Source organism: Galleria mellonella, unplaced genomic scaffold (genome assembly GCF_026898425.1).
Source record: "Galleria mellonella isolate WM207_F2 unplaced genomic scaffold, CSIRO_AGI_GalMel_v1 utg139, whole genome shotgun sequence".
NCBI lineage: Eukaryota > Metazoa > Arthropoda > Insecta > Lepidoptera > Pyralidae > Galleria > Galleria mellonella.
The window spans coordinates 3,583,712-3,609,758 of record NW_026441995.1 but is presented as its reverse complement, the minus strand read 5'-3'; the positions used below and the strand labels follow the sequence as shown (position 1 = coordinate 3,609,758).

Here is a 26,047-nt window from a genome sequence, read left to right as displayed (position 1 = left end):
AAGCAAACGATTAAAGATTATTCGAGTTTCGTATTAGATGGAACTCAAATGTCAGACTCGATCAAATAAACAACAATTTCATAATGTACACCCTCATAGCTGTTCTATGGCATTCTTTTTTTACGCTACTATGTTAATGACAATTAGACTCATGGATCCGTATTTAAAATTAGATCTAGATATTCCTTAATAATGACTAAATGGTATCAATTTTTGAAAATGCTATGGCATCTTTCTTAGGATGGATGATGAAGATGAGAAAGGATGTTGATAAACCAACTTACCTCCTTACGTATTTATTAGTAGCAATACTTATCTTCCATCTCTCTTACGGTGAGTTAGAGCGATGTAAAAAATGCTGACAGAGAGAGGTAAATAAACGTTTCTAACCTCATTTGAAATACAATTGTATGATTCATGGTTTATAAGAGATTGCAATTAAAATAAACAATTAATAAAACAATTTATATTCAACTTGTATAAAAAAAAAAACATACTGATGATCAAATGCTAATGTGCATCTATATAGGTATTAATATTTTTTTATAGATGATAATAGAATGGTAACTCCACCTATGCTATTAGTACATTTTAGTGGGGTACCAGTGAGGGCTAACAACGAAGATGAAAGCAGGTCAGTTAGCCCATCGTGACAAATTCAAGTCAAGACTGAACTATTATTCCAGGGAGAACAGACTAGAAGAAGAGTCGATCTAACAAAATAGTAATTCATTTCTCCACGCCCCCAATTGGAGTTGTAATTAAAAATATAATAATTACCACTACCAAGAGAAAAGGATCTTGGAGGAAATCCCTTTGCTTCGGTTTCTTTTCCGGAGGTAACTATTCTTTGGCTCTTATAGGTACGAAATAAAAACAGGAGAGCTTATAAAAACTAAAGTATGATTTGTCTAATTTTGATTACAACGTAATAGCAATGTATCACCAAGTAGTAATTAAAAGTATAACAAAAATAAACAAAAAAAAATTAGGAAGCTGTTTGGTTTTTTTATAGTCTGTAATTTTTATTTCACTATAATGGAAGAAGATTTTCTAAAAATACAAAGTAATAATTTATCTAGAATTTATCTTACCATCACTATTACAAATAAATAAATATAATATGCACTTCAAAGTTGTAGGTAATTTGTGATTAATTCAATTGTACGAGTACATTTCTAATTCGTGAATTCACTTGCTCGTAAATATATGTATAGGATAAGTGATTATATGTAAGTCAAAGTTATCAAAGTAAGAAGAATTAAATTTTATTTGGATTATAAAAAGTATATTTTAATGGATGATAATGGGATGGTAACCCTGTCTGCGCTAACAGTATATGTCGGCGGGATACTAGTGAGAGATAATAGGTGAGAATGAGAAAACAGGTTAGTTAGCCCATAGCGATGAATACACCTAGAATTCAGCACGTTGGTTACCAGGAAGGGCCCCGTGGACGTTGACTTGGGAGTATATTGCTAGCAATATATAGCTAGTGCATCACCTATATCGATATATTATATTGTTCCTATGAGAATCTCCTCTCGGTGACGGTGGTAACGGTCAAAATTTTAACTTTGTAAATCATCAAAATTTTAACTAGCGGCCAAGTTTTTGAAAATATGTTAAACCGTCATGGCAAGAAGATTTAGTGGATTAATGCGTTCTGATATCTTCAAAAATAGGGCTTGAACTGAAAACTGTTGCGCTCACATAGGAACTATTATTTGGTATTTAGGGTATACAAGACATCTGATACAGCCAATAAAACTTCTGTTCTGTTGAACTTCTGATGAAGAATCTTCAAAGATATAAATGGCAATTAAGTCATCAATATTGGGTTGCTTTAAAACATACGCCCACTTTAAATAACGATGAAACTATTTTTCGTGACTGTACTTGTGAACCCTTAACCGTCAGTATGTGATTCATCAATGGATGCATCATAGCCCTAATCGGGACACGGTTCTTTCCAAAAAAATTAAAAAATCAAATACATATTTAATACAGAAACACAAATAGAAATTATTATTTCTTTCATTTTTATACTACAGTTATCACTCTATTTCTCCCGTTAGGGATTGAAATTTCAAAAACGCTGAAAAACATAGGTATTTATTATTGCTTATAGAGATATTTTAAAAATTCCTTCAGGATTTTATTAAAAAATTTTTATTAATTTATTTCATTACTTACCCATTATGTACCTTAGTATATGTAAACCAGACATGGATTTTATCATTATTAAACGTGTACTATAATTTTATGTTTATAAGCGAGTAATCGAGTTTAGTATCGATTGTATACTGACACTGACACTATACAACACTACATGAAGTGGATAGTCCAAAGCGAACGTAAGTACATTTTGTACGTCTATCCGTAATACTCTCGGTCATTCGCTTAGTAATCGTAACTAGATAAAATCAAAAATATAATTTAATCGTTACAAAACCAACAATACATTTATTGTTATTATATAGAGTTGTGTGAAGATGCTATTCAGTTTGTGTATGTCATTGTGTTGTGTCTAGTGTGTGCCATCGCCATAGTGGGATTAAATGAAAAATATAAGAAAATATGTGTCGATCGCTTCTTATTTGGATTAAAGTTATCCTAATCGTAATGGTATAACAATAAATAAGTTCGGCAGCTATGGCTTACAATCAATCATATAAACTGACAACAAAATGCAGGGTCACAACAAAAGGACCAAATTTTATGCTGCTGTTTTGGTATACCTTCATTATCTGTTTATTTAGTCTACCGTCTGTAATGTCTTTTTGTGCTAGTGGTACTGTCGAAGTTATTTACGGAAACCCTCTGGAATTATACTGCAGTAGTGAAAAACCATCGCGGTATCTCGCTATTTTACAAGGCTCTCAAGTTATGAATAACACTGTCAGAATTAATGACACCACAATAAAATTGTATATAGAGAAACCAGAGAAGACTTCAATGACATATGCGTGTCAGACTGAAGACGGTGTTAAATGTTACACCAGAGTGCTGGTTGATTCACCACCTATGAATGTGACTGATTTTACCTGTATCTCTTATAACCTAGATTACATGAACTGTTCATGGACTGCACCGATCAAAATTGCTCTTATTAATTATAGTTTGAAAGTGCTTGTCAACAAGGATTACAGAGTGCCATGTGAAATAAAAGTAGTTAATACTTATTCACATTACTGTGTATGGGATAATAGAGAGCATGACAACTATACTGTATATAGGGAGACCGAGGATACATATTACTTTCAACTTACAGCCAGCAATAAATTTGGGTCCCGGGTTCAGAATTTTGAAATAGACCATTATTCATTTGTTAAACCTGGTGCACCAACTAATGTTAGAGTAATTACAAAGATGACAAAAAGCCACAGTGTAATGTTGCAGTGGGATATTCCTAGTGTTTTAGCTCACCTGTTAAAGTGTGGTGTGGAACACAGGATGGAGTATCAGATAGCTAAAATTGATAGAACTGATGAATTTCGTAGTGTAAATGTTACAAGCCTACCGATAAATAATACGACTTACAAATTTTTGCTGAAGAACTTGCCATATGCTCATATGCAGTATGAGGTACGTATATATATAAGATCCAAGAAAGCAGTGAAAGAAGAATTCTGGTCAGATTATAATTACACAATTTTTTTCACGGCTAGTGAGAGACCTAGGCGATCGCCAGACGTAATAGCCGGAGCATTTACTGAGACCCAATATGAACTTGCATCTACATCATATAGAAACATCATGGTCTATTGGAGGCAGCTTGAAGAATATGAAGAAGCCGGGGAAAATTTCACTTACAAGGTATATGTAACAAGAAACAATAAAACTGAAGTAAAGTTCCCTAACAAAACATTAAGTTTAAGTTACATAGCACTGGACAAAGTTCCAAAGGAACCAATGCAAATTGCTGTAGCATCGAATAATGTAAATGGATCTTCTATTAACAGCAGCCACCTTTATATACCAGCTGAGGTTGATAGAAATTTGAAAGTATCTAGATTCACCCAAATAGCTTATGATGGAGGGATTTACAGACTGTCGTGGGTAACAAAAGAAAATACAACTAAAGTGGACAACTACACTCTTTTATGGTGTCAACATAACATTACTAAAATTTGTTCAGGACGCCTAAATTTTAAAGTATTAGATGGTGACATAAACAATTACAAAATAAATTTGACTAATGAATACAGATATCAGTTTGCTATATCTGCTAATAAGGGAATGGCCACAAGCGGAATTGTTTGGGCTACATGTGACATGTCAAAGGATACACTACAAGTGTATAGCTTTCCTGTTTCAATACAAACGGAAAGTACTGGGAAATCATTTGTTGCGATCTCGTGGTCCTTCAGTTGTGAAATAAATCAAGAACCTAATCCTTCCATTATAGGATACAATATTACTTACTGTGTTGGTTTAAAAACTCATAGTGAATGTGACCCATCATATAATTCAAGCAGCATTATTATTAATGATTTGCATCAAATGAAACTGAACATAACTGGTTTACGGCCATTTAAGACTTATCTTTTTACTGTTTCATTGGTCACAATTTATGGAACTATGAAATTACCTACAATAAGATCAGTTACTACTACTGAAGATACTCCAACTCCTCCAAGAAATATAAATATTTTTAATGTTCAAAGTAATTCATTTGATATATCATTCGATCCTCCTGATCCTAGAAATGGAATTATTGGAAACTATAATATTTATTGTAATGGAAAATTTCAAAAAGCAATAGATGTCGAAAGTGGTAGTAATGATTTAAACAGAAGAAATGTCTCATTGACAGGCTTAGATCCTTTCACTAATTATACTTGTACTGTGAATGCTTGTAATATTGGAATAAAGAACTGCTCTCAGCCAGCTCCAAAGAATGGTATATTTGTTCGAACAAGAATTGGCGCTCCAAGCCAAATACAAACTGTTAATATTCATAGTAAACCTGATTATATTACATGGGAGACACCTCTAAAACATGGTGGAAATATTGATTATTATCAAATAAGAAGAACTATAGATGGAAAAGAACCGACTATTCACAAAGCAAATAATTTGTCATTTAATTTGATGTTATGTTCTGGTGTACAAAACAATGAAACATTTGAAATTAGGGCTGTAAATTTGGATAACGATACTAACCATGGAGTTATTGCTTTTGATGAAACTGTTGTTACTGTACCTATAAAGAGTGAAGAAAAGGAGCTTGAATTTGCAGGTGAATGGAGTAGACCATTTCTAAATACATGTACAATTAATGATAACACTACAGTAGTTGTAATCATATTGATAGTATTTGCATTAATATGTGTGGGATATGGTTGTATAAAGTTGTACCAAAAGTATAAAAATATGGACATAAAACCTGTCATGCCAGAAGGCTTATTAATACCAGGCCCAGAAAAGTATGTTTTCGAAGCATTTAATACATTGAATAAAGATATCAAATTGTCTTCAGATGAAACATTGCCATTGACAAATACTAAAACTTTAGTGGCTCCTTCAGAAGTTACACAAAAAGATAACAGCAATTGCAACTCAAGTAATCAAACAGAAAGCAGTGGTTTATCAGAAACATACCACGGACCCATAGATAGACATCCTTCTACGTCAGATGATGATTCAAACACATCTCTTAATCTAGAAGATGCTTCGAAAATAGAACACTTTTCAAAAGATGAAGAATATTCTTTTACTGATTCTGACGATAAACTTTATAGGGATAGTTTTAACGAAAAGCCTTTTGTCTCAAACCATCCACCCGTAATAAATCCAAGTACTGGTTATGTTCAATCTGTTCCAACACCACTGAAACATCAAACACCCAAGCTTTCAATAGAGCCTTCAAATTCAAGTTACGTGAAGGCCGGACTTTCGCCGCCGATATTTACTACTGGAGTACTCCCACCTATAGTGAAAAATCACCCACCTACCTCTTCAGGATACGTGCTTCGTGAAGATGCTCTTGCGAACTCGATGATTATACCTAATTTGGGATCACCTGCTATGCCGTTCGGACCAGAGAGCTTGCCGACCACGCCAAACTTGCCACACCCTACAAAGCAAAACCCAAACAGCTACATTCAGCTGCAGTCATTAGACGCCTTGTCTAGTCTTAAGCCGACCGAGCGTAATATTGTGCCATCAATGAAACCGACTTCTGCCGTCATCAGTCCCGGTGATGCAGTTATAAATAAGCATTTAAGCAATGTGCTGTCCGCCAGCCAGCTGGCTGATGATCCGCCTGTCTTAGACCCCGCGATGTCACCGAATGCGTATTGTCGTTTCTCTTGGAATACGGATCCTGCTAACGACAATCTAAAGACGTTTTACTCGCCAACTAGTGACACGTATAATAATTAATTAATAGGTTGAACATATATAGTGACAAGTGATATCAACACTGAATGATATATTATGATAGGTATTATAGACTGAATTGTAAATATTGAACATTGTAAGCTTTAGAGAGCGAATATTGAATAGGACTTAATTTTTATACAAGAATGTGGATGTGTTGTCTAGTGATAATCCTTGTGCCTTATTAAATTATTTTAGGTGATATGAAAGAAACTCAATAGGTAAGAAATTTATTGCTTTAATAGGTATAATAGTTATTAGTTTCGGTAATTTGCATTTATACCACTAAGGTGGCAATCAAGCATACGGCCCATTTGATGGTAAGTGGTTACTGCAGCCTATGAACACCTACAATACCAGGGGTATTACACGCACGTTGGCGACCCTGAAGAAACCTCTTTATCCCCCTTTTGAAGAACCGTATACTTAGTCTCTTGGGAAAACTTCGGCAGGGAGCTCAGTCCATAACCTGAATGTTCGTAGGAGAAAACATCTCTGATTTTCTGAAAATTTAATTAAAATAGAACAAATGATTATATAATAAATAAAAAAATATCAAAATCAGTTCAGCAGGGTGACAACAAAATTGAATTGAAATAAAAAGAACATAAATTTTATCCCAATTCGAATGGATTAAAGTTATCATATTTAATTTACAAATACCCATAGGAATGCAATAGAATAAGTTGCAAATATTCAACTACTAAAAATTTTGCGTTTGACATTTTTAAATAGCAATTTCCCATCAAAATCCAAAACTTTCTATTGGCATACAATTTACATGCACATTTTAGTTTGCTATAGGAACACTTTTAAATAATCAAAATTACTGAAACATAATTTCGACGTTATGCTACATTTCGACAAACTTTGACTTGAACACTCTTATGATTTTGTTTAGTAACAATATGATAAGCGTATTTATCTGAAATTAGTACAAGCAAATATTTACACTCTACTAAATATTAGTTTAGTGATATATTAATTTGTTTTTCGTTTATCGTATTATACTAAGTATTATTAATTACAAGGCAAAGTATATTATTACGGTCACATGTGATTTAATATTACTGGTTTTTGAAGTGTTTCAGGCAAAGATGATACTTTTTTAAATTTCGTGACGTAGCTAACAGTAGTTAGCAGTAACTAGCCTCTATTACAATGTAACAATATATTTAATGAAAAAATTATTGAGCGTATAAGTACGCTCAATAATTTTATAGATAATCAAAAATTGCATAGATAATCTGGTGCCATATTTGACAGGGATATTTTATATAACTTTTTGACAATACCTAAATTTTTACGGCTCATTCTCAATATGAGAGCTAAGAATCCCTTTCCCCTCAGCTTTGATTAGTTAAGCCGTTTTGACGCTATAAGTAAAAGAAAAAAAATCTCACTTTTATATTTATAATATTAGTAAGGATTAATGCATAATTAAAAATTTTACTATGATAGTGTATTAATTATATATCATATATTTTTTTATTTTGTCTTTTTTTTCTTGAAAAGTGTGCACTAAAAAGACGAGATTTTACTTTCCTCGTTTACTTTCTTTAAAATTTACCTACCTGCTACTACGCCATTCTAATTTATTACCTTTTGATGGGCACATACACTGAGAGGGAACTCCTTATCTGTACCCTCCATATTCCCCGATAATAGATTGGAAATTGCTAGAAATTTTAATTACAATTGTTTAGGAAACGCCTACTTAGCGGATACTATGGGAAGGACAACTGAGTTTCGTAAACAAAAAATTTATAGGGTCGAAAGATGAGAACATTGTATAAAAAATACACACACTATTAAGAAAATCTTTTATTACTTAACATACTAATTTAAACAAAGAACCGTGACGGCGGGGGTTGTTAAAATTTTTAAAATGTTTGTTGCAGTATCTGTTAACAGTTGCAACGAGTTATATGATAATAATGGAGGGTATCTATAAAGTGAATTTAATCGCAAGCGACTTGAGTGCAGAGGAGACCGTCCTGCAGATCGCGGATACACTGGACAATCTGAATGGGATCATAGATGACGTATTTTCTCGCCTCTCTTGCCGCATAAAACAGAACATAGACAAAACTAACAAATTGAAAAATAGGATAGAAACATCAAGAGCGAAAGTAGAAAAGCTGACCGGAATACAAAAGGCTATTAAAGTGTTCTCCAGCGCTAAGTATCCAGCGTCTATTGTACATGAGCATTACCAGTCGGTATTCGGTTTAGATGGTTATCAACACCAACCTAAGAAAATAACTCTGAGCGGTAAAAGCCAGGGGCAGTCGGGCAGGAAGGAATCGCAGGTTTGTTTAATAATCCACATACCAAATATAAAACCTATATATTTACATAATACATAATTTCTGTAATAATGTTTGCTAATTAGTTCACAAGCATTAGACACAACACTAAGGTGGTATTAATTCTTTATAGGACAAAATTCATTTCTACCATGTAAAAGTGGCCGAACCCAAAATACAACCGAAAGATGATTTCGATTTCCACTCTATAATTGAAAAGGTGACGACTGTTGGGGAACTTTTGATTTTCAACACCAATGAGAGTCCATATCTTGACCCTCCAACCAAACCAGCGTATGTGCCAACAATTAGTACCAACGTTGCAAGCAAGAGTTTGTTAGAAGCTGCGCCGACTTCTATTATGAGGAGAGACATATTAAAAAGAGAAATGGACGAGTATATGTACGCTCCAGGCATTGGAATGGTAAGTTGTCGATTCAAAAATTTCTTTATATTTCATATTAGCCTTTACCCGCCACTTCATCTCCGTAATTAGGGTTATGGTTACTGATTAGGATAAAAAGTAGCCATATTCTTTTAGTCATTAAGTTGTTAAGGGTCTCGGAAGTAACAAACAGTCTCTTTTATATTTATAATATTAGTAAACATCTATCCGATTAGGAAACGACGGGAGGAGTTATCAAAATCCATAATAAGACCGGCAACTTTAAATAAACAATAATCATTGACTAATACCTACTACGAATCAAAGTTGTTCATCGATGTTTGAATTTTTTTTTAATTAGTTTTATTTTGTTAATAGAATTTTGCTGTATACCAAATTACAATCAATTTAACTGTTACCATATAGGTACCAGAATTGGAGATGCCCCTGGACTTGCCCCATTTGCCGGGTATAGCTGGGGACGTGCAGTTCTCTGTGCCAACTGAGGGATCCATCGCGCCATCTGTAGTCACATCTCCTGTCGCCACTCTCATTACATTATCGGAGTCCGAACTGCCCGATTTAAAAGAACTGCCCGGTGCTAAAGAGCTTCCGGATGTCAAGTTGGAAGCGTCTGTGCCGGATATTCCGGACGCACCACCGTTACCAGCACCGGCGCCATTAAGCGTGCAAGTGGCGCCCCCACCGCCTCCGCCGCCACCACCACCACCACCACCCCCACCACCAATGGAGGCTGTATCACCTGCCAGTATTAACAAGTAAGTGTTTATCATTGTAACTCACTAACAATGTTTACGTTACTGTTTGTATTCTATAGCTTTTTGGGCAATATTAAAGTTACCCCCTTATTCATAAAAACTAAAAAACCTTCAAACCTGTTTTTAACTATATGTTTTATCATTTTCTTCATTTACCTTAAAAGAAAAAAACAAAATAATTCAATAGCTTAAAGATTTAAGTAGCACGGTTGAGTTTTTCATGAAGAAAGATGGGGTAAGTCGTTACTTATATAGATCAGCATTAATTTTTATATCGCTATATTCGGTGTATTTACCCTCATTGATTGATTTATAAAGTACTTTACATCTATTTCTTTCGAGCTAGATAAATTTTACTGCGTTAAATTCTTAAATGTGTCCGTTTTATTACGTGTCAGAGATTGACAAGTTAGTGTACACAGCTGGCAATCCAATCTGTACAACCTGTCAGTTTTTTTTTTTTCTAATAGGTATCCCCAATCTGCTGTAGTTTTTTTTTTCCTGATTTTTTGTTCTAAATCAATCCGGACCATGTGTTGAAATGCTTCATTTGCACATGTTATTGAAAAATAATATACATATGTATATAGTTGTTATTCTAACTTTTGTGTGGTTAGGCAAATTGTAATTTTTAACTAATTTCCAAACGGAGGTATTTCATTAAATTTATTTTGTGTCACTTTTGAATTCTGAATTGAATTGTTTTTTTTTTTTCGTAACCGATTTATTGAAGCTGCTGTTCTTTGCGAAGCAAAATCTGCATAGTTTGGGACAAAATCTATTTGTAAATGTGAATCCGGCTCGCTTATCGGTTTATCGGTGTATATATGTGTTCACAAATGAGAACGTTGTTTTGTAGAGCAAAATGTACTGTACTAGTTTTGAAACTAGTAAATAATAACAACGTAAGTTAGTATTTAACATACATATTTGTTTTCCATTAGTGTGATTGCTGATAACATTACGTTAAAACAATACTCGTTTTAATTAGGGTACAAGGATAGAGGATAATAGAATAACTTTAAAGTAATAGGTTATACCTAATGAATTCTGACAGAGATGCCAAATGTAGTGATAATTAAATATATTTGTTTTTAAAATAATATTTACATAAACATTCGTTATTTATACATGCTAAATCTATAAATAGGGGGGAGTCCCCCTATTGGAGAGGTTTATGTACAGCAGTGGACAGTTAACGGCTGATATGATGATGCAGTCTATAAATAGATTTTTTTTATGTAACTTAAAATGGCAAACAAAAAAAAAAAGAAATGAATGTAATGTGACTACGTGATAATAGTAATAGATTTAAAAAAAAAAGTCTAAAGGCTGAAGACACAATCCAAAGTTTGTATTTTAGAAATTAATTAAATTATTAATATTATTTTAATTAATCGTTTCGTTTGTGGACGGCGGCACTTATCATCGTATGCGTAGCTGTACTCCTTTGCCTATTATGCTGTGAAAGAAAAAAAAACTTATTTTCTGGAAACGTATTTAAATCGCATTTCCCAGCACCTGTACAGAATCTTTAAGTTACGGCCCACTTGTCCCTTCTTAACTTTACATATACATAGAATATTAATAAGAGAAGCGTCTAATAAACAAACATAACTCCGTGTTGAAACGTGAAAGTAGTGTAAATGTAATATTGTAAACAATTTTAACTCAATAAAATCACATTTACATCGCTTCCACGTTTCGTTCGTTATCATTCTATCTGTAGACGTCGAGATGCTTATTAAGTGACTTTACAAGGAGTAGATTCTTAATTTGCTTACTCCTTTTTTAAATTTATGTAGTTAAAAGTCCATTGCTGAACATAGGCCTCTCCATATTGGGGGAGTTTTGTTTCTTTGGGAGTTAGTAGTTGCTACGCTTGGCAGGCGGGTTAGCTAACCCGTTAAGATTGGGTGGAAAGGGATAGTTAGTAATGGGGTCAAATAGCCTCATTACTAGCAATATACCCTGTCAGGTCGACCTCCACGTGGTCCCCCCTGGAAACCAACGTGGATAATTCTAGTTGAATTCGTCCTGCTTTCCTTTTTTTTTCTTGTTTTTCTTTGAAGTGACCTGCTTTCATCAGTCATCTTTCACTGGTGCCCCGCCAGTATATACCGATAGCGCAGGAGGGGTACCATTCCATTATCACTCATTAAAAAACCCGTTAGGATTAGGGGTTAGGCGGGTGACTGCAGTTAGGCTTTGATGATGTTTAAATGAGTCACACTGTCGCCCATTCCTCAATCATTAAGTTTCAATTCAAGTATTATAAAAAAAATAGTATCACTCATGGCAAAGTATTATGGGGCAATAATGGCAATAAACCTTATTTATTGCAAAAAGAATGGTCATAATCACGACTGAATTGGCGAAACTATCGCATTATATACTTTGAAAAATAAAGACCTTTTGATAGTTTTTTTTAACAACACTAGGATCTAGTATTGGGATGTAAATACTTTATTCTAAAGGAAAATACCATAAGCGTTTATTATTACATGTTAAATTCATTGTAATACTCTCATTTAAACATTTTAATCAATCGTAACGAACAGGATGTGTTTACAAATCGTACGTATTTCCACGTAACATAATCTTTAGTAGAAACAGCCGTTTTCAAAACAAACCGCGTGCGCGTGTTCCAATGAATAACGCAACGCCAAACCTATAATGGATATCAAAACTGTACCTAGTTCAAACCCACTGTTTTGAAGTATTATTTCAGTAACACTTGATTTTGTTATTTATCATCATTACCATAGGCGTAGGCATGTAATAAATTGGTCACGTAACTCAAAGAACCGACAACCGATGGGAAAGAAAGGTTCTTGAGTGGCGACCCCATACGGGCAAACGCAGTGTGAGACGACCCTCCATTAGGTGGATTGACGACCTCAAATGTATTGGGATATAAATGGAATGGAACTCTGCCTGTGTTATTGATTTACGCTGACGAGCTATCTGTAAGTGATAGATGACGAAGTCAAGTCAAGTAGTCAATCATGACGAATTCAACAGGAATTAATTACGATTACAGAGTTTTCAGGGGTGACAGCATGGGGACTTATTATAGAATAATCCCATCATTATTATTAATAATTAGGCCGTCATTCACCGTTAATAAAAATCTCCATTTAATATTTAAAACACGATTATATATTCTTAATTACACTAAAATATAGTCATTATAACAATAAGTAATAACGTAAGTAAAGTTGAAATTATATCTAAAAGAGAACCCTTCCAGTCGACATAATACAGTAGCATATGAAGTAGTGAATGGGCAACAGTAGTGCAAAACAGAAAACTAAACAATAATAATAAATATTTACATAATTTACAACAAATCATTTTGTACATTTCAAGGGAAATATTTTTTTATTTGTCTTTAAAGTAGAAACTGTTAACTCTGGACTATAAATATAGAACTAGACTTGTATTTAGAAAGGTGTTATTTATTTATTTGGTATATATATATATATATATATATATATATATATATATATATATATATATATATATATATGATGTATTATATACACACCTACAGTGTAATTCATTTCTGTCTTAAAAAGGTTTGCTAAGAGGAAAAATCTTAAAAATAGTGTGTGCATTCGTCAACGGCCTTGATATAAATTTGCATCGTCTGGTGTGGGGATGCTAATGATTCTCCATAACGGGTGGGCAGAGTTGTTTACAAACTTAACGAAAGATGTGTGTAAACAACTTAATATGGGCGAGTATTATTAAAGTTCGTAGCAAACATGATCAAAACCGTAGAAAATGAAACTTGCAAAATTTCACGTATAAACTTTTTAGTACGTTTAACGGTTACTGCACAAGTTACACAGTATTACTTTAACAATTAAGTTACTTTCCGTTTTCAATGTAATGATTCTTTTAAAAAGTAAAACAAGTACTTTGTTATTGTTAGCTTTTTTATGTAATAATTACCTAATTAACATACGTGTAATTAGATCGAAAAAGCTCGACCAGTGCATTTTGCATTCCAAAAAAAAAGGAACTTTAATCGTAACTATGAAATATTTCGATAAACCACCAGATGTAGACATATTAACTGAATAATGTGTCGACAAGTAAATTTTGCTTTACAACAAGCCGTTTTAGCTCGCATATGATTGGGTTCCACAAAAAACCGATTTTAATAAAATTTCTATTGGATCAATTTGTAAATATTATATCCTTTCAGATAAAAAAAAAAGAATTTTTTAAATCCGTTTCTAACTAATAACTTCGTTCTTTTTGAATTCGGTTGAAAAGAAAACGACGACTTCAGTTGTTACGAAATTATACGGAACTACTACGGGAATAAACTTTTTGGTAGCAAAATTCCTTAATTATCAATAATACCAACTTGTGATATGGTGTTATTCTAATTCATAGGCGATTGTTACCACTTCTCAATAGGCAGGTGGGACGCCATTTGCCGTTTTCATTATAATAAAAAAAAAATGTTGATCCGCCTTAATGTTTCGTCTATAAATAAAGTTTATTGTTTATGTCATACTGCGTGTAATATTATGGACAATATCCGGACATTTCGATGACTTACAGTGATATTACACCCACTCGATCAATGTCGCGTGGGCATAATAACTTGGGACGATCGACGATTGCGGTTTGTAAAACATCGAGCAACAATCGATCAATTTTGTGCTTAAGTCGAACTGATTCTCTGCGAATATATCTCAGATCGACAATAAATCGAATACAGTCGTTTGAAACAATGATCGATGCTCGAATTAGGGGTTTGGTTATAACAAAGCCGTATACAACTGTTGATAAATCAATGCTTCGATTGATTCGCGAAATCGGTTTAGTAAACATTGTAACGATCGACATAGAATGATCTACATCATATATTATTATTCTAAAGAATTAAATATAGTTCTAAAGAAACATGGACCTAAAGACGACAAACAATTTTGACCATCTCTGTAAGTTAAAAGGAAGGCTCAAATATGTTTTTTCATCTTTCTATCGGAAAAATATTTAGTTGGTGAATACTGATATTACACACTTATGAAGGGATGCTAATGACATCGTTTCACTCCATATAATCAACTTAGTATCAAAACCATCTATTGAATTGTTACTCTTGATGTAATCTAAATATGCGTCCCTCACTCGACCTCTCGTTACGCGCCATAAATATTATGACAGTGAAACAACTCTTGCAAGTCGGTTCGCAAATTAAATTATCGTTGTTATGCAAATTGTGTTAGCTAGCTATTGTTTTATGAACTTGTACACACCCAACATTATAATCAGTGATTTGACTCCTCTAATGGTGGCTTATTGTTTATATGGGACAATTAGATCCACCTAATAAGAAGATACATGCTAAACTGGACTTCCCTGTCTGCAAAACTTAATTGCTACGTTCCATGTGTTGTTTGTGTTATTCCTGATTTATCCCTTATTTACGATGGCTGTAAGTTAAAGATAGTGCTTATCTGTAGGGAATCAGTCAAGGTTTCCATCTGTAATGCATTTTTTAATAAAACCTAATCCAAAGTCGATACTTCTTCCTGTTTACAACGGCGTTAGTTGACCTCGGTATGTCTATATTTTGCATTTCATATTTATGTTATAAAAATTACCATCTGATTGTCAGTGAGTTCGTGAAATTTCAACCTTGGTTTTATATTTGTATGGGTATGTTATAATTTATCGACCGTGTGTCCACAGATATTGATTATGAAGGGTTTTGCTTTAACTGAAATGATTGTACGTAATAATTCATAAATCACTAATAAAAATACTACTCCGTAAAACTGAGTTGATGTCAGATAAAATTCTTTGAGATATCTCACTTCCCAATTTGATTTTCAAGGTATTATTCAATATGAGAGGAAATTTGTAAGGGCCAAATAAGGAGGGGTTACTGGAATGAATATCCCACGCGTGGCGAAAAGGCCCGCTCAATTTATTCTAATATTGTAAATGTGAAAGTTTGTTTGTTCCTGGAGTATTAATGGCTTATTTAATCAATTGGCGTGTATCAAATAATCAAATACACATACTATGTGAAATGAACACTACTAGAATGAGAAGGATAGATAACTTTGCGGGTAAAAGATAAAATTTAATCATCATCTACCTCCCCTTATCCCAAATATTGTTCGGTATATATATATATATATATATATATATATATATATATATATATAGAACAAAAATACGAAGAAGCCTTACTGTACCAGAGTATATCTTCATTGTAGAGTTATTTAGACTGAGCGTGCCTCTCGACAGTACCGATTCATCTATCGGTTTATTTTTTCAATAACATTTTCTGCGAAACACTCGCTCGCCACCAGGCACTACTCATTACCGCTCATAAACTGACGAAACAAGTACAATATAAATATCAATGAGCGGCTCATCTTTGCAAAAAGAACAAACAAAAAATATTTTCAGCGCAAATAAAACTAATTTCGTCTTTTTTCTTTATTAACTTATAAACGTCGGTTTCTTTTGTGTTACACAAAAAAAAAACTGCAATTGTAGCAAAAACAGCTATTTTAATTTCAAAACTAAACTATTGAACCGTACCTTTACCGTACCTTTCTGTAAGTATATCCTTTCAGATGTAAAAGTCGATTTATAATTGACGGAGTTATGAGGCAACAAACAAAAAAAAAATACGACTGAATTAAAAATGCCCTTTTTTATACCACAAAACTGGCCAACAAGTATATGGCCATCAGACGGGCGATGATAAACGTCTATAAAATATAGACATAGCCTTCTTTAAGATGCCGGTTGAAAATGATGTAAATTCTTTACGCACTACTCTAGACACGTCTTTTCGCATCCTGTGGTGGTCACCAGACAATTCTGGGAGAATGAGAAATCCGCCCCCCCCCCCCCCTTTACGGCTATGATAGTACCTGCTGTTTTCATTGATATAGGTACTTTTTTATATTTGATTTCATAAAAATTGTTATGTGTATGTATTGATCCTATATTAATTTTGTCGCGATTGTACGCGCTTTTTTTTTTGTTGCGGAGTAAATGTTTAAATTATAGACGAAATGTTATATTTTTATTTGCGGTGACTGTAGTTTGTGACGATTGTAATACCTAACAAAAATAGAATTATAATTTTAGTCGGCCATTATATTCAGTCTGAGTTTGCAATAAAAATATACAGATTTCTCAATAACTACTGAGATAAATGTCGTTTGTGGTTGTTAATATTTGATGGAATTTGGAATTCGTATTTATGACTTGGACACACTTGTACACTCAGCACTGAATTTAATATGGTCGTGTCCGGTATTCCTAAATCTGAATACACCGTAAAACTATATATGTACTCCTGTACTGTTGATTTACCAGGAATTAACTATGATGATTTCCAGCGACCGCCACTTGGAGAATAACCTGATAGAGCATATTGCTAGCAATGGGACTGTTAATTCCCATGACTAATAATCCCTTGCCCCCCTATATTATATATTTAGATTATTAACGTTTACATAATTGTCTAAATACATTTTTTTTCGTTATTAATCAGTGAATAGACCAGTAGTGTCAATTAATCAGATCAATAAATTTAAAACATCAAACATGACAATGGGGAGAGTCATGGGCGAAACAGTATACTCTGTTATGCCCATGGTACTGCTTATATCTATAGGCGACGGTTACCACTTTCCATTAGGTGGGCCTCCAGCTTGTTTGCCATTCTAGTTAAATAAAAAAAATCTATTATTCGTTTGTTTACATTTTTATTAAGTTCTATTGAAACATACTATAAATACTTTATTTAGCATTAAATAACTTGTGTTAAGAACCAACAAACCGTAAAATATAGAGTGAAAACGACCATTGTGTTTATATCGTGCGCCTACGTAATTCGCCAATCGATAAATTCGCCCAATGTCTAGTACCGATTTAGAACAGTATTGAATCTTCCATGTCAAGTCCATAGTATAACTAGAACTCTGTATCACTAGCAACGGTTATTTTATATTGCTAAATATATAATTTCTAATATAAGATATGTATAAAAAAGTTATTATAAAAACAACCAATAAAGATTTGGAATAACCAGTCAAAAGTATACAGGTTGACATTGTATATTTGATATTTTTATTATAAAAATAACAAAAAAGTATTCGAATAACGAGTTACTTACTTGATATTTTCATACTAAAGGGCTTTTAGGATCTGGCAGGTTGAATAAAAAGTTCAGCTTAGTACTAGGTATCAATATAATTTGGCATATTTTACCTTTTCGATTTGTGAGGTGTTTTTATATAGATATTTACTTATTGCTTTGTAACCGTACGTTACGTATTGGTTATATGGTGAATCCCCGTTAATTTTGATAAGATTGCTACTTCGGGAATGGTATCTAACATTCGTTGTTATTTGATGGTTAATGTATCGAGTGCGTGTGTAGTGAACTTGTTAGATTTTTGAGTTAGATAATACATTCTGACGATTAAAATTAATATTAAGGTTCGTTTTAACATTAAACAATTATTCAGTCAACATACACTTGAAGAAAGTAGGGTTGTTCATTAATAGAGGTCATTTCGAATATGGAACAATCCGACAATTCATCCCTTGAGTGGATATAAGTTTATTAAATCGCCAGTAAGCAATCTTATCGGCACACTGCCAATAAATTTATCGTGTAATGTCAATATCAAAACATCAGAATCGCTTGATAAATCCAATTTACTCGGTGAAACCATATTGGTGGCGGATTATCGGTTAAAGTAATCGGTCCTTATTCTTTTTTGTTAGTTTCGTAATATGTAGTTAAATTAATAAGTCTCAAAAGTGATTCGCGAAATCTCATTACTCACAGTTATTTGTTGTTGACCTTGATTTCTTTTTTTTACCTTTTAAATTCGTTTAGGAACTGTCATACTAGTGGGATCAAAATTGCCAATAATTTAAAATATAAATTAGAAAATCCAAGACTCATTAAATACTTAATAAATACTTTTAGCGACTATAATACTTAGTAAAATCAGATAAAATACAGTAAATAGAAAAAAATTAAAATTACTTGGCAGTTTTCGTTATATGAGAAAGCCATGACTTACTGGGCAATCGACACTTTACATGCCTTCCAATGCACGAAGCAAGTGACAATATTTTTTTTAATTACTATTACAATATCATTCAACAGTCTCAAGTCCGTTCTCACTACAAAAAACAAATTTAAAGTTTTTCAAGGCCATTCTAATTTTCCCCATGATGTTTTCCAAGCATTTCATATTTCTAAAATTGCGCGGACACAGAAATTATTACTCAAAATTGTGAAAAAATTCCCAATCTGGCAACTCTTGTGTGGGCGACCGATATTGACCTTATTGTTCATCATCCGTCCATTGACTTTGCATCGTCATCTTTCCCTAATATTTCGTTCAGTTGTATTTCTGACATACATAATTATTATTTTAAAAACCTAACAGTGTATCAGGCATATATAATTAACCATGTATTTAGTAATTTGCAATTTTTTACACCTGTGTGATTTTTTTTTACATCATCCAAAGAAAACAACTGAATTGGTTTCAACAATATTTTATATTTGAATACGTATGAGTTAAATTTAAGAAAAGGTGTAGGTATTTTTTATTAAAATCGGTCGAGGAATTATGAGATACAGCTAGATACCTCCTTTATATGTAGTTCTTTAGAATAAAGAAAAATGCCAAAAAAATTCAAATGCCTTTGTTAATAGGATGGTAAAGATTTATTGATTATAGCGGTAACTTTTGGATTAGTTTAAAACTGCACAGGAAGAAATACTGCAGTCTTTGTTATTGCTTCCTTAAAGAGGGAAGCAATGAAGGATTTCTCAGAAATTGTCATGGAAATGGGAACTAAATGATTCTGCGCGAACAAAATCGAGAATAACTGACAGTTAACTAATTATAATTTTATTGAAATATTTTTAAAATATATATGTTTTAATATTTATTGTTAAATTTTTTTTGAAGTGGATGGTATTTGAAATCACGCCTTCTACGCTACCTATATTGCTATTCGCTTGATTTTTATTCACTCATACAATTATACTTATAAATATTGGATTATGATTTTCATTTTTTAATAACATGTTTATTACAATTCTATTTATGACTAGCGGCCCGTCCCGGTGTCGCATGGGTGGATATTTTTAACATTTCCCTTGACTGTTCTGCTCCTATTGATCGTAGCGTGTTGAGAAGTATACTATAACCTGCCCAGGAGTATGAAGAATAATTGTACCAAGTTTCGTTAAAATCCGTCAAGTAGTTTTTGTTTTTATAACGAACATACAGACAGACACAAAAATTTGACGGATTGCATTTCTGGCATCAGTATCGATCACTAATCATCCCCTGATAGTTATTTTGGAAAAATATTTCATGTATAGAATTGACCTCTTTACAGATAAATTAATTAATAAATAAGTATAGATTAACGAATTATAATAGAAATGTTATTAAAATATGCACATTGTGTTTACCTACACAATATGAATAAAAAACATAGATATAAGATATAAATTAAAACAATAGATACGCGGCAGTAACAATGTTTATAATTTTATTTGTACAGAGAAGAAAAAAGTTCGGTCCAATCGCCTCCGTCGGTGGCTGGCGACGCCCACGCAAACCTGATGGCTGCTATTCGGCAGGCAGGGGGCGCGGGGCGCGCCAAGCTGAAGCCTGCCACTGAATCCACTCCAATAAAGGTAATGCTTATTAAAAAAATAAGGTATTTTTTTTATTATTACAAGGGGGGATATACACTGAAATTACAGGATACGGAGGCATAACACCTTAGTCAAATAGCTGTGTTCGCGAGGTATCTTCGATTTGATGGGTGTGATGTAGTATTGAGATTACAGAGGGAGACTTTGTACAAAAGTCGATTGCTTGGGTACCTCTGTTCCATTCGTGTTTCAACCGTGAAGCTGTGTGTTTCAACTGTGTTTACATGGCTGTGTTTCGGTTTGAAGGGCGGGATATGGCGTGAAATTACTGTCCTCAGGAATGGCAACGCATGGGGGGGTATCATGGGCGAAACAGTATACTCTGTTATGTCCACGGTACTGCTCATGTCTATAGGCGACGGTTACCACTTTCAATCAGGTGGACCGTCAGCTGTTTGCTATTTTAAGTTGTATAAAAAAAAAAAAGAATAGACATAGGCACCTTAGTACTTAAAAATAACAAGCTAACAGAAATAATAAGTGGTATTCTACCATCGACACTGAACAAAGACAAAATATTAAACTTCCCATACTAACACCTAATAATGTACGGCGCGTTCAGCATGATCCAATTTTTTTAAAATTTTTGGTTCATGACATTTCTGCCGTGATTCAAAAATGACCGTAAAATATGTTTGTTTTTATAATTATTTTAAAGCTTCAGTAGTTTAGTTTTATGTACCGCTAACGATAAGTACTGCTAATGTCTTTGACTTCATCTTATAGGCGACGGTTATCAAGTTCTTATCACATAGGCCATTATCGTTAGCTTATTTACTTATTACCAAAGTGTTTGTTCTTGAAAAAAGAAATTACGTTTCACATTACTGATTCAGTCTTATTACACAACATGCTGTTTTTGGAGATAAGAGTTTTTTAGTAATGGGGTCTAACAGCCTCATTGTTAGTAATATATTCTGTCAATTCAAATTCTCCGCGGTCCGCTCTGGAAACCATTGTTCTAAATTCCAGGTGTATTTAGCACGATAACTTGATTTTTCTATCCTCACTTGTCATCTCTCACTGGTATCCCGTCAGCGTATACAGATAATGCAGGCGGGGTTACTATTCCTTTATTATCCATAAAAAATATGCTATTTTTAATCTGTGATATTTTTATCACTATTTTTACCGCAGGCGGGATTATTATTCCATTAAAAATATGCTGTTTTTAATCTGTGACAGAAATATATTTTTACTTATGGAGTGTATTTATTTTCTATAACTTATCTGTGTATAGTTACTTGTCATATCTTAGAACAGTCATAAGACCGTGACCTATAAATAGAATATTTTTTGTAACTTGTAATTGTTATGATATTGTAGGTGTGTAGTATGTGTCTATATTGTTAATTATTTTTCAAATTTTTTGTCTGCTTCTGTGATAAAATTGGCGCAGATGATAACTTAGTACTTACTTCTTTTTCATTCCCATGGGAAAATGTAAAAACTTACGCATGCATATGACTTTGGCGCGGCTTGTTTCACTTATGTTTTTATCTGAGTTATGCATAGGTCTAAAAAAAATATAGGTACCATTAAGGACCTTTTATTCATGTCCACAAAAGTCTACATTACAATTTAGTAAGCGGCTAATGTATTTATGTTTAACTGTAAAGGATTCCGAGCTTTGAAATAAAACAATTAAAAAAAAGCTATCTGGACATATTAATGATAAAATATTCTTCATAGGGAATTCGTATCACTAACATGTTTTAGGGTTCCGTATCAATATGGTAACAAGGAACCTTTAATGAGATTTGTGTCTACTTGTATGTTATAATTGTTTTTATTATTGATTTGCTGCTACTTACATCTGTCATATGTAAAGTTAGGATTTAGTAATATAAAAAAATTACTAATCAGAAATGCAATCAAAGGAGAGTACTGATAAGGTTTTTTAATCAACGGACTTTGTAACGAGGGTTCCGTACCGCTATTTATGCAATTCCGATTCACACTTGACGTGTTTTTTGATGACCTAATTAATAAGCCACCATACCTCTAACTAAAAGTCTAGTTTTTATGATATGTACATAATTAATTCCTTATTAACGAGGAACGTACTCGACTCTGCTAATTAGAAACTGGAGCAGTTTTTTTTACGTTTACATTATTTCCTCTGATCCTGAGATGAATTATTTCATACATTAATTGCTACATCGATATCTAAAGATAGCAAAAGAACATTGACCCGTATGCTTGAAATGCCTGTATACTAGAAATTGAGCATTATCAGTGCATATTGTTGACTTACGACGTCGTATGATGAAATGTTAACCATAATTAACTAATAAAGTTGCAAAATAATAAATACATTAAGATTCAAGATTCGTTATTTGTTTTGTTTAACATTAGTTGAATATCTGTTAAGTCGGGCGGGGGGGGGGGGGAAGGGATCGTTAGCAATGGAGTTTGACAGCCCCATTGCTAGCAATATGCCTTATTAGGTCGACCTCCACGTGGTTCCCCCTGGAAACCATCGTGAACAATTCTCGTTGAATTCGTCACGATGGGCTAACTGACCTACTTCATCCTCACCTATCATCCTTCACTGGTGCCCCGCTGGTGTATACCGTTAGCGCGGGTGGGGCTACCATTCCATTATCATCCATTAAAAAAAAAATCTGTTAGGTCATAATGAAAGATGACCTATCAACTATCATATTCTATTAAGTTTTAATGTGTAAAAATGTTAAATAGGTATAATTGATTAGAGAGAGGTATAAAAGTCGTTATTTTTTTAATATGTTATAATGAAATGGTAAGCTTGCCTGCGCTGTCGGTATACGTTGGCGGGGCACCAGTGAGAGATGATAGGTGAAGATGAAACAGGTCAGTTGACCCATATGGGCGAATTCATAAAGAATTAACCAAGGTGGTTTCCAGGGGAAAGCACGTGGAGGTCGACCTGTCTATTGCTAGTAATGAGCCTGTTATCTAACTAATAATCCTTTTCTTTCCTACAAACGTCGTTTGCTTGGATACCTCGGTCCCATTCGTGTTTCTACCATAAAGCAGTTGTATTTGCATGACTGTGTTTTAGTTTGAATTTACAGGGTACAAAGGTATAACACCTTTTTCCTCATGAATGGCAACGCATGGGGGATATCATGGGCGAAACAGTATATTCTGTTATGTACATAGTACTGTTCGTATCTATAGACGACGGTTATCACTTTCCGTCAGGTTGTTGTATAAAAAAATTGACCCGATCATAAGACAGTCTGCGGATGTTCAATAGTAGTACAAATAAAAAATAGACTAATTGACTGATATTTCAATTTGTTCTTAATTTCGTTTAGAAACTAGGCTTGACAATTTTAATAAAATTTCTTTTTTTTTTTATTTATTATTATCACAATCATAATTTCATCTCATTAACAGCTTCGAACGAGGATTCCCAAATTAGATGCTTAATTAATTTTATTGCGGAAGATTCAATTTGCGGAACATCAATTTGCGAAATATTTATTTATGTAAATAACTTTATTGACTAAATGAAGATATTAAAATTAATAATGTATTTACAAAAAAAATGTACTTTTTTCTAATAGTTATCTAGTATTGATAGTGCAACCTCTACTTAATTTATCTGTATTAAAGCTATTTATTTATATCCATGGGAGGACTACTCACCAACTCGATTCCAATAATGAGCCACAGATAAGATACGCTGCCTTTGTTTTTTTACTATGAATAGATAAAATGTTAATATATACACACATTTATGAATTTTATCTGAGTTTGTGTTCTGCGTAATGTTGTCGTCACATTGACCCTGTTATCATTGTATTTACTCCATTCAAACCATTTGCTTCAATAGAACAAGTAATATGCATATCTTTAGTGAAATAGATGTGTTCTTATACAGTCTTTTAGTTTCTAATACACCTTAAACGGTCTAGTTTTATGTAAAATATATATAAATTTTGAAACTGTAGAAGTGTTTTTATGATATAATAATTATAGACTCGATTCCACCAAATGCCAACGATCCGCGCCATCAACGCCGTTACTCAATTAATGTTTGCAAAGCTATAAACAAGATACAATAACCAACCAAAATAAAAATAAAAAAAACGTATTATTTTTTCATACACGTTCGTGTTAGAATAAGAAAAGTATAGACTAAATTTATATCTCGCAGAAAATATATAAATCGAATATTCGATAAGAGATTAGATACATGAAAATATTCGATTTATCAGTTCCGTACTCAATTTTGCAATTATCGGAGTTGTCGATTCAATTATTATCTAAATATAATATAATTATGGGAATTGTTATCATCTAACTAGCATTAGTAAACGTATTGTCAGAAATGTAAACTAAATCGACGTCCACGGGGTCCTTTCGAAAAAGCATCGTGGTTAATTCCTAGCGAATTAGTCACGATAGGCCAAGTGACTTGACTTACTGTATGACATCCTCATCTATCATCCCTCACTGGTACTTCGCTAGCGTAAACCATAGCGCAGGTACATAACGTAAACCATATAAAAAATATATAATTTACTACCTTATTACCTTATTGCTTTCTACGTGTACATTTCAGAAGTAGGAAAACTAAAAATAGACGGCCCAAATGGCGGGATCTAGATAAAATATACATTAGATTTTTAAGACCTTCAGGAATACAACTGTCAAAATTAATTCAGTGCATTAGTTTTTTGCGTGACTCCGGAACAAACAGAACAAATTTCCAAAAAATATGTTTTTGGCGTTTATTAGTTGTATTAATTCTCCTTAAATATCTTCCACGTACAGACATCGTCTAATTACAAATTTATTATATTAGTAATAGGATAATACGAATACCATAATTATACCATAACAACCCATTATCCTACCACTGCTGGACACGGATTACTCCCCATTACAGGGAAATATTACTTAATTTATGTAATCTGTTCACACGAACCAACCCGCAGCGCAGGCGGCACTGTGACCTTCGTTGATCTACGGATGTCGCTCACGTTTATTTTCATTCTATTTTTATGCAACTTGGAATGGCAAACAAACAGACGTGAAGACTTAGTGGTTTATTGATTTACTTATGTCTATTTCCGTCTAACTCTCCCGTGATGGAAAACATCGACAACAAAAACCGATCTAAATAAAGGCGATAGGCTCGCCCCGTGCCGCGTTGGATTCTAATATGTCGAGTGTTATTTTTCTACAACTTGGTATTGGTCGACAAATGCTACTGTATTTTCAAACGACTTAAAAAAATCGATTATATCTTTTTATATTTGTTACCAAAGAACTTGTCATTTAGTTACCGATTTGGATTTTTTTTTTATATAAAAGAATAAACTTTCAAATTGTTTCTTAGAAATTTTATCAAATTTTGTTCAGTATTTACGTTATTTTTTAAATTGAACTAACCGGTTTTGCCACGATGGTAGACGGCCTTTTTTTCTGT

The 26,047-nt window shown here is 33.2% G+C and overlaps 1 protein-coding gene and 1 long non-coding RNA gene across 4 annotated transcripts in view; one reads left to right on the top strand and one right to left on the bottom strand.

Annotated features, from left to right (window-relative positions):
• The first annotated feature begins 2,306 nt into the window (after nt 1-2,306).
• LOC113511599 (WASH complex subunit 1) overlaps nt 2,307-26,047 on the top strand; it is a 40,622-nt gene continuing 16,881 nt past the window's right edge. Inside the window, exons 1-5 of one of the 3 annotated variants that reach the window (XM_052903600.1) lie at nt 2,307-2,357; nt 8,289-8,699; nt 8,830-9,120; nt 9,508-9,860; nt 20,463-20,598. In XM_052903600.1, coding sequence (XP_052759560.1) covers nt 8,316-8,699; nt 8,830-9,120; nt 9,508-9,860; nt 20,463-20,598 — 1,164 coding nt within the window. In that variant the 5' untranslated portion in view covers nt 2,307-2,357; nt 8,289-8,315. Of the gene's footprint in view, nt 6,609-8,288; nt 8,700-8,829; nt 9,121-9,507; nt 9,861-20,462; nt 20,599-26,047 lie in introns of those variants that run through there. The other 2 variants (XM_052903599.1, XR_008253892.1) reach the window with 2 other exon arrangements.
• LOC128202626 (uncharacterized) lies at nt 20,424-24,728 on the bottom strand. Its single transcript, XR_008253893.1, has 3 exons — nt 24,259-24,728; nt 21,159-21,795; nt 20,424-20,604 (listed from the first exon to the last, which is right to left on the bottom strand). It is a non-coding gene; the product is annotated as an uncharacterized LOC128202626 (long non-coding RNA).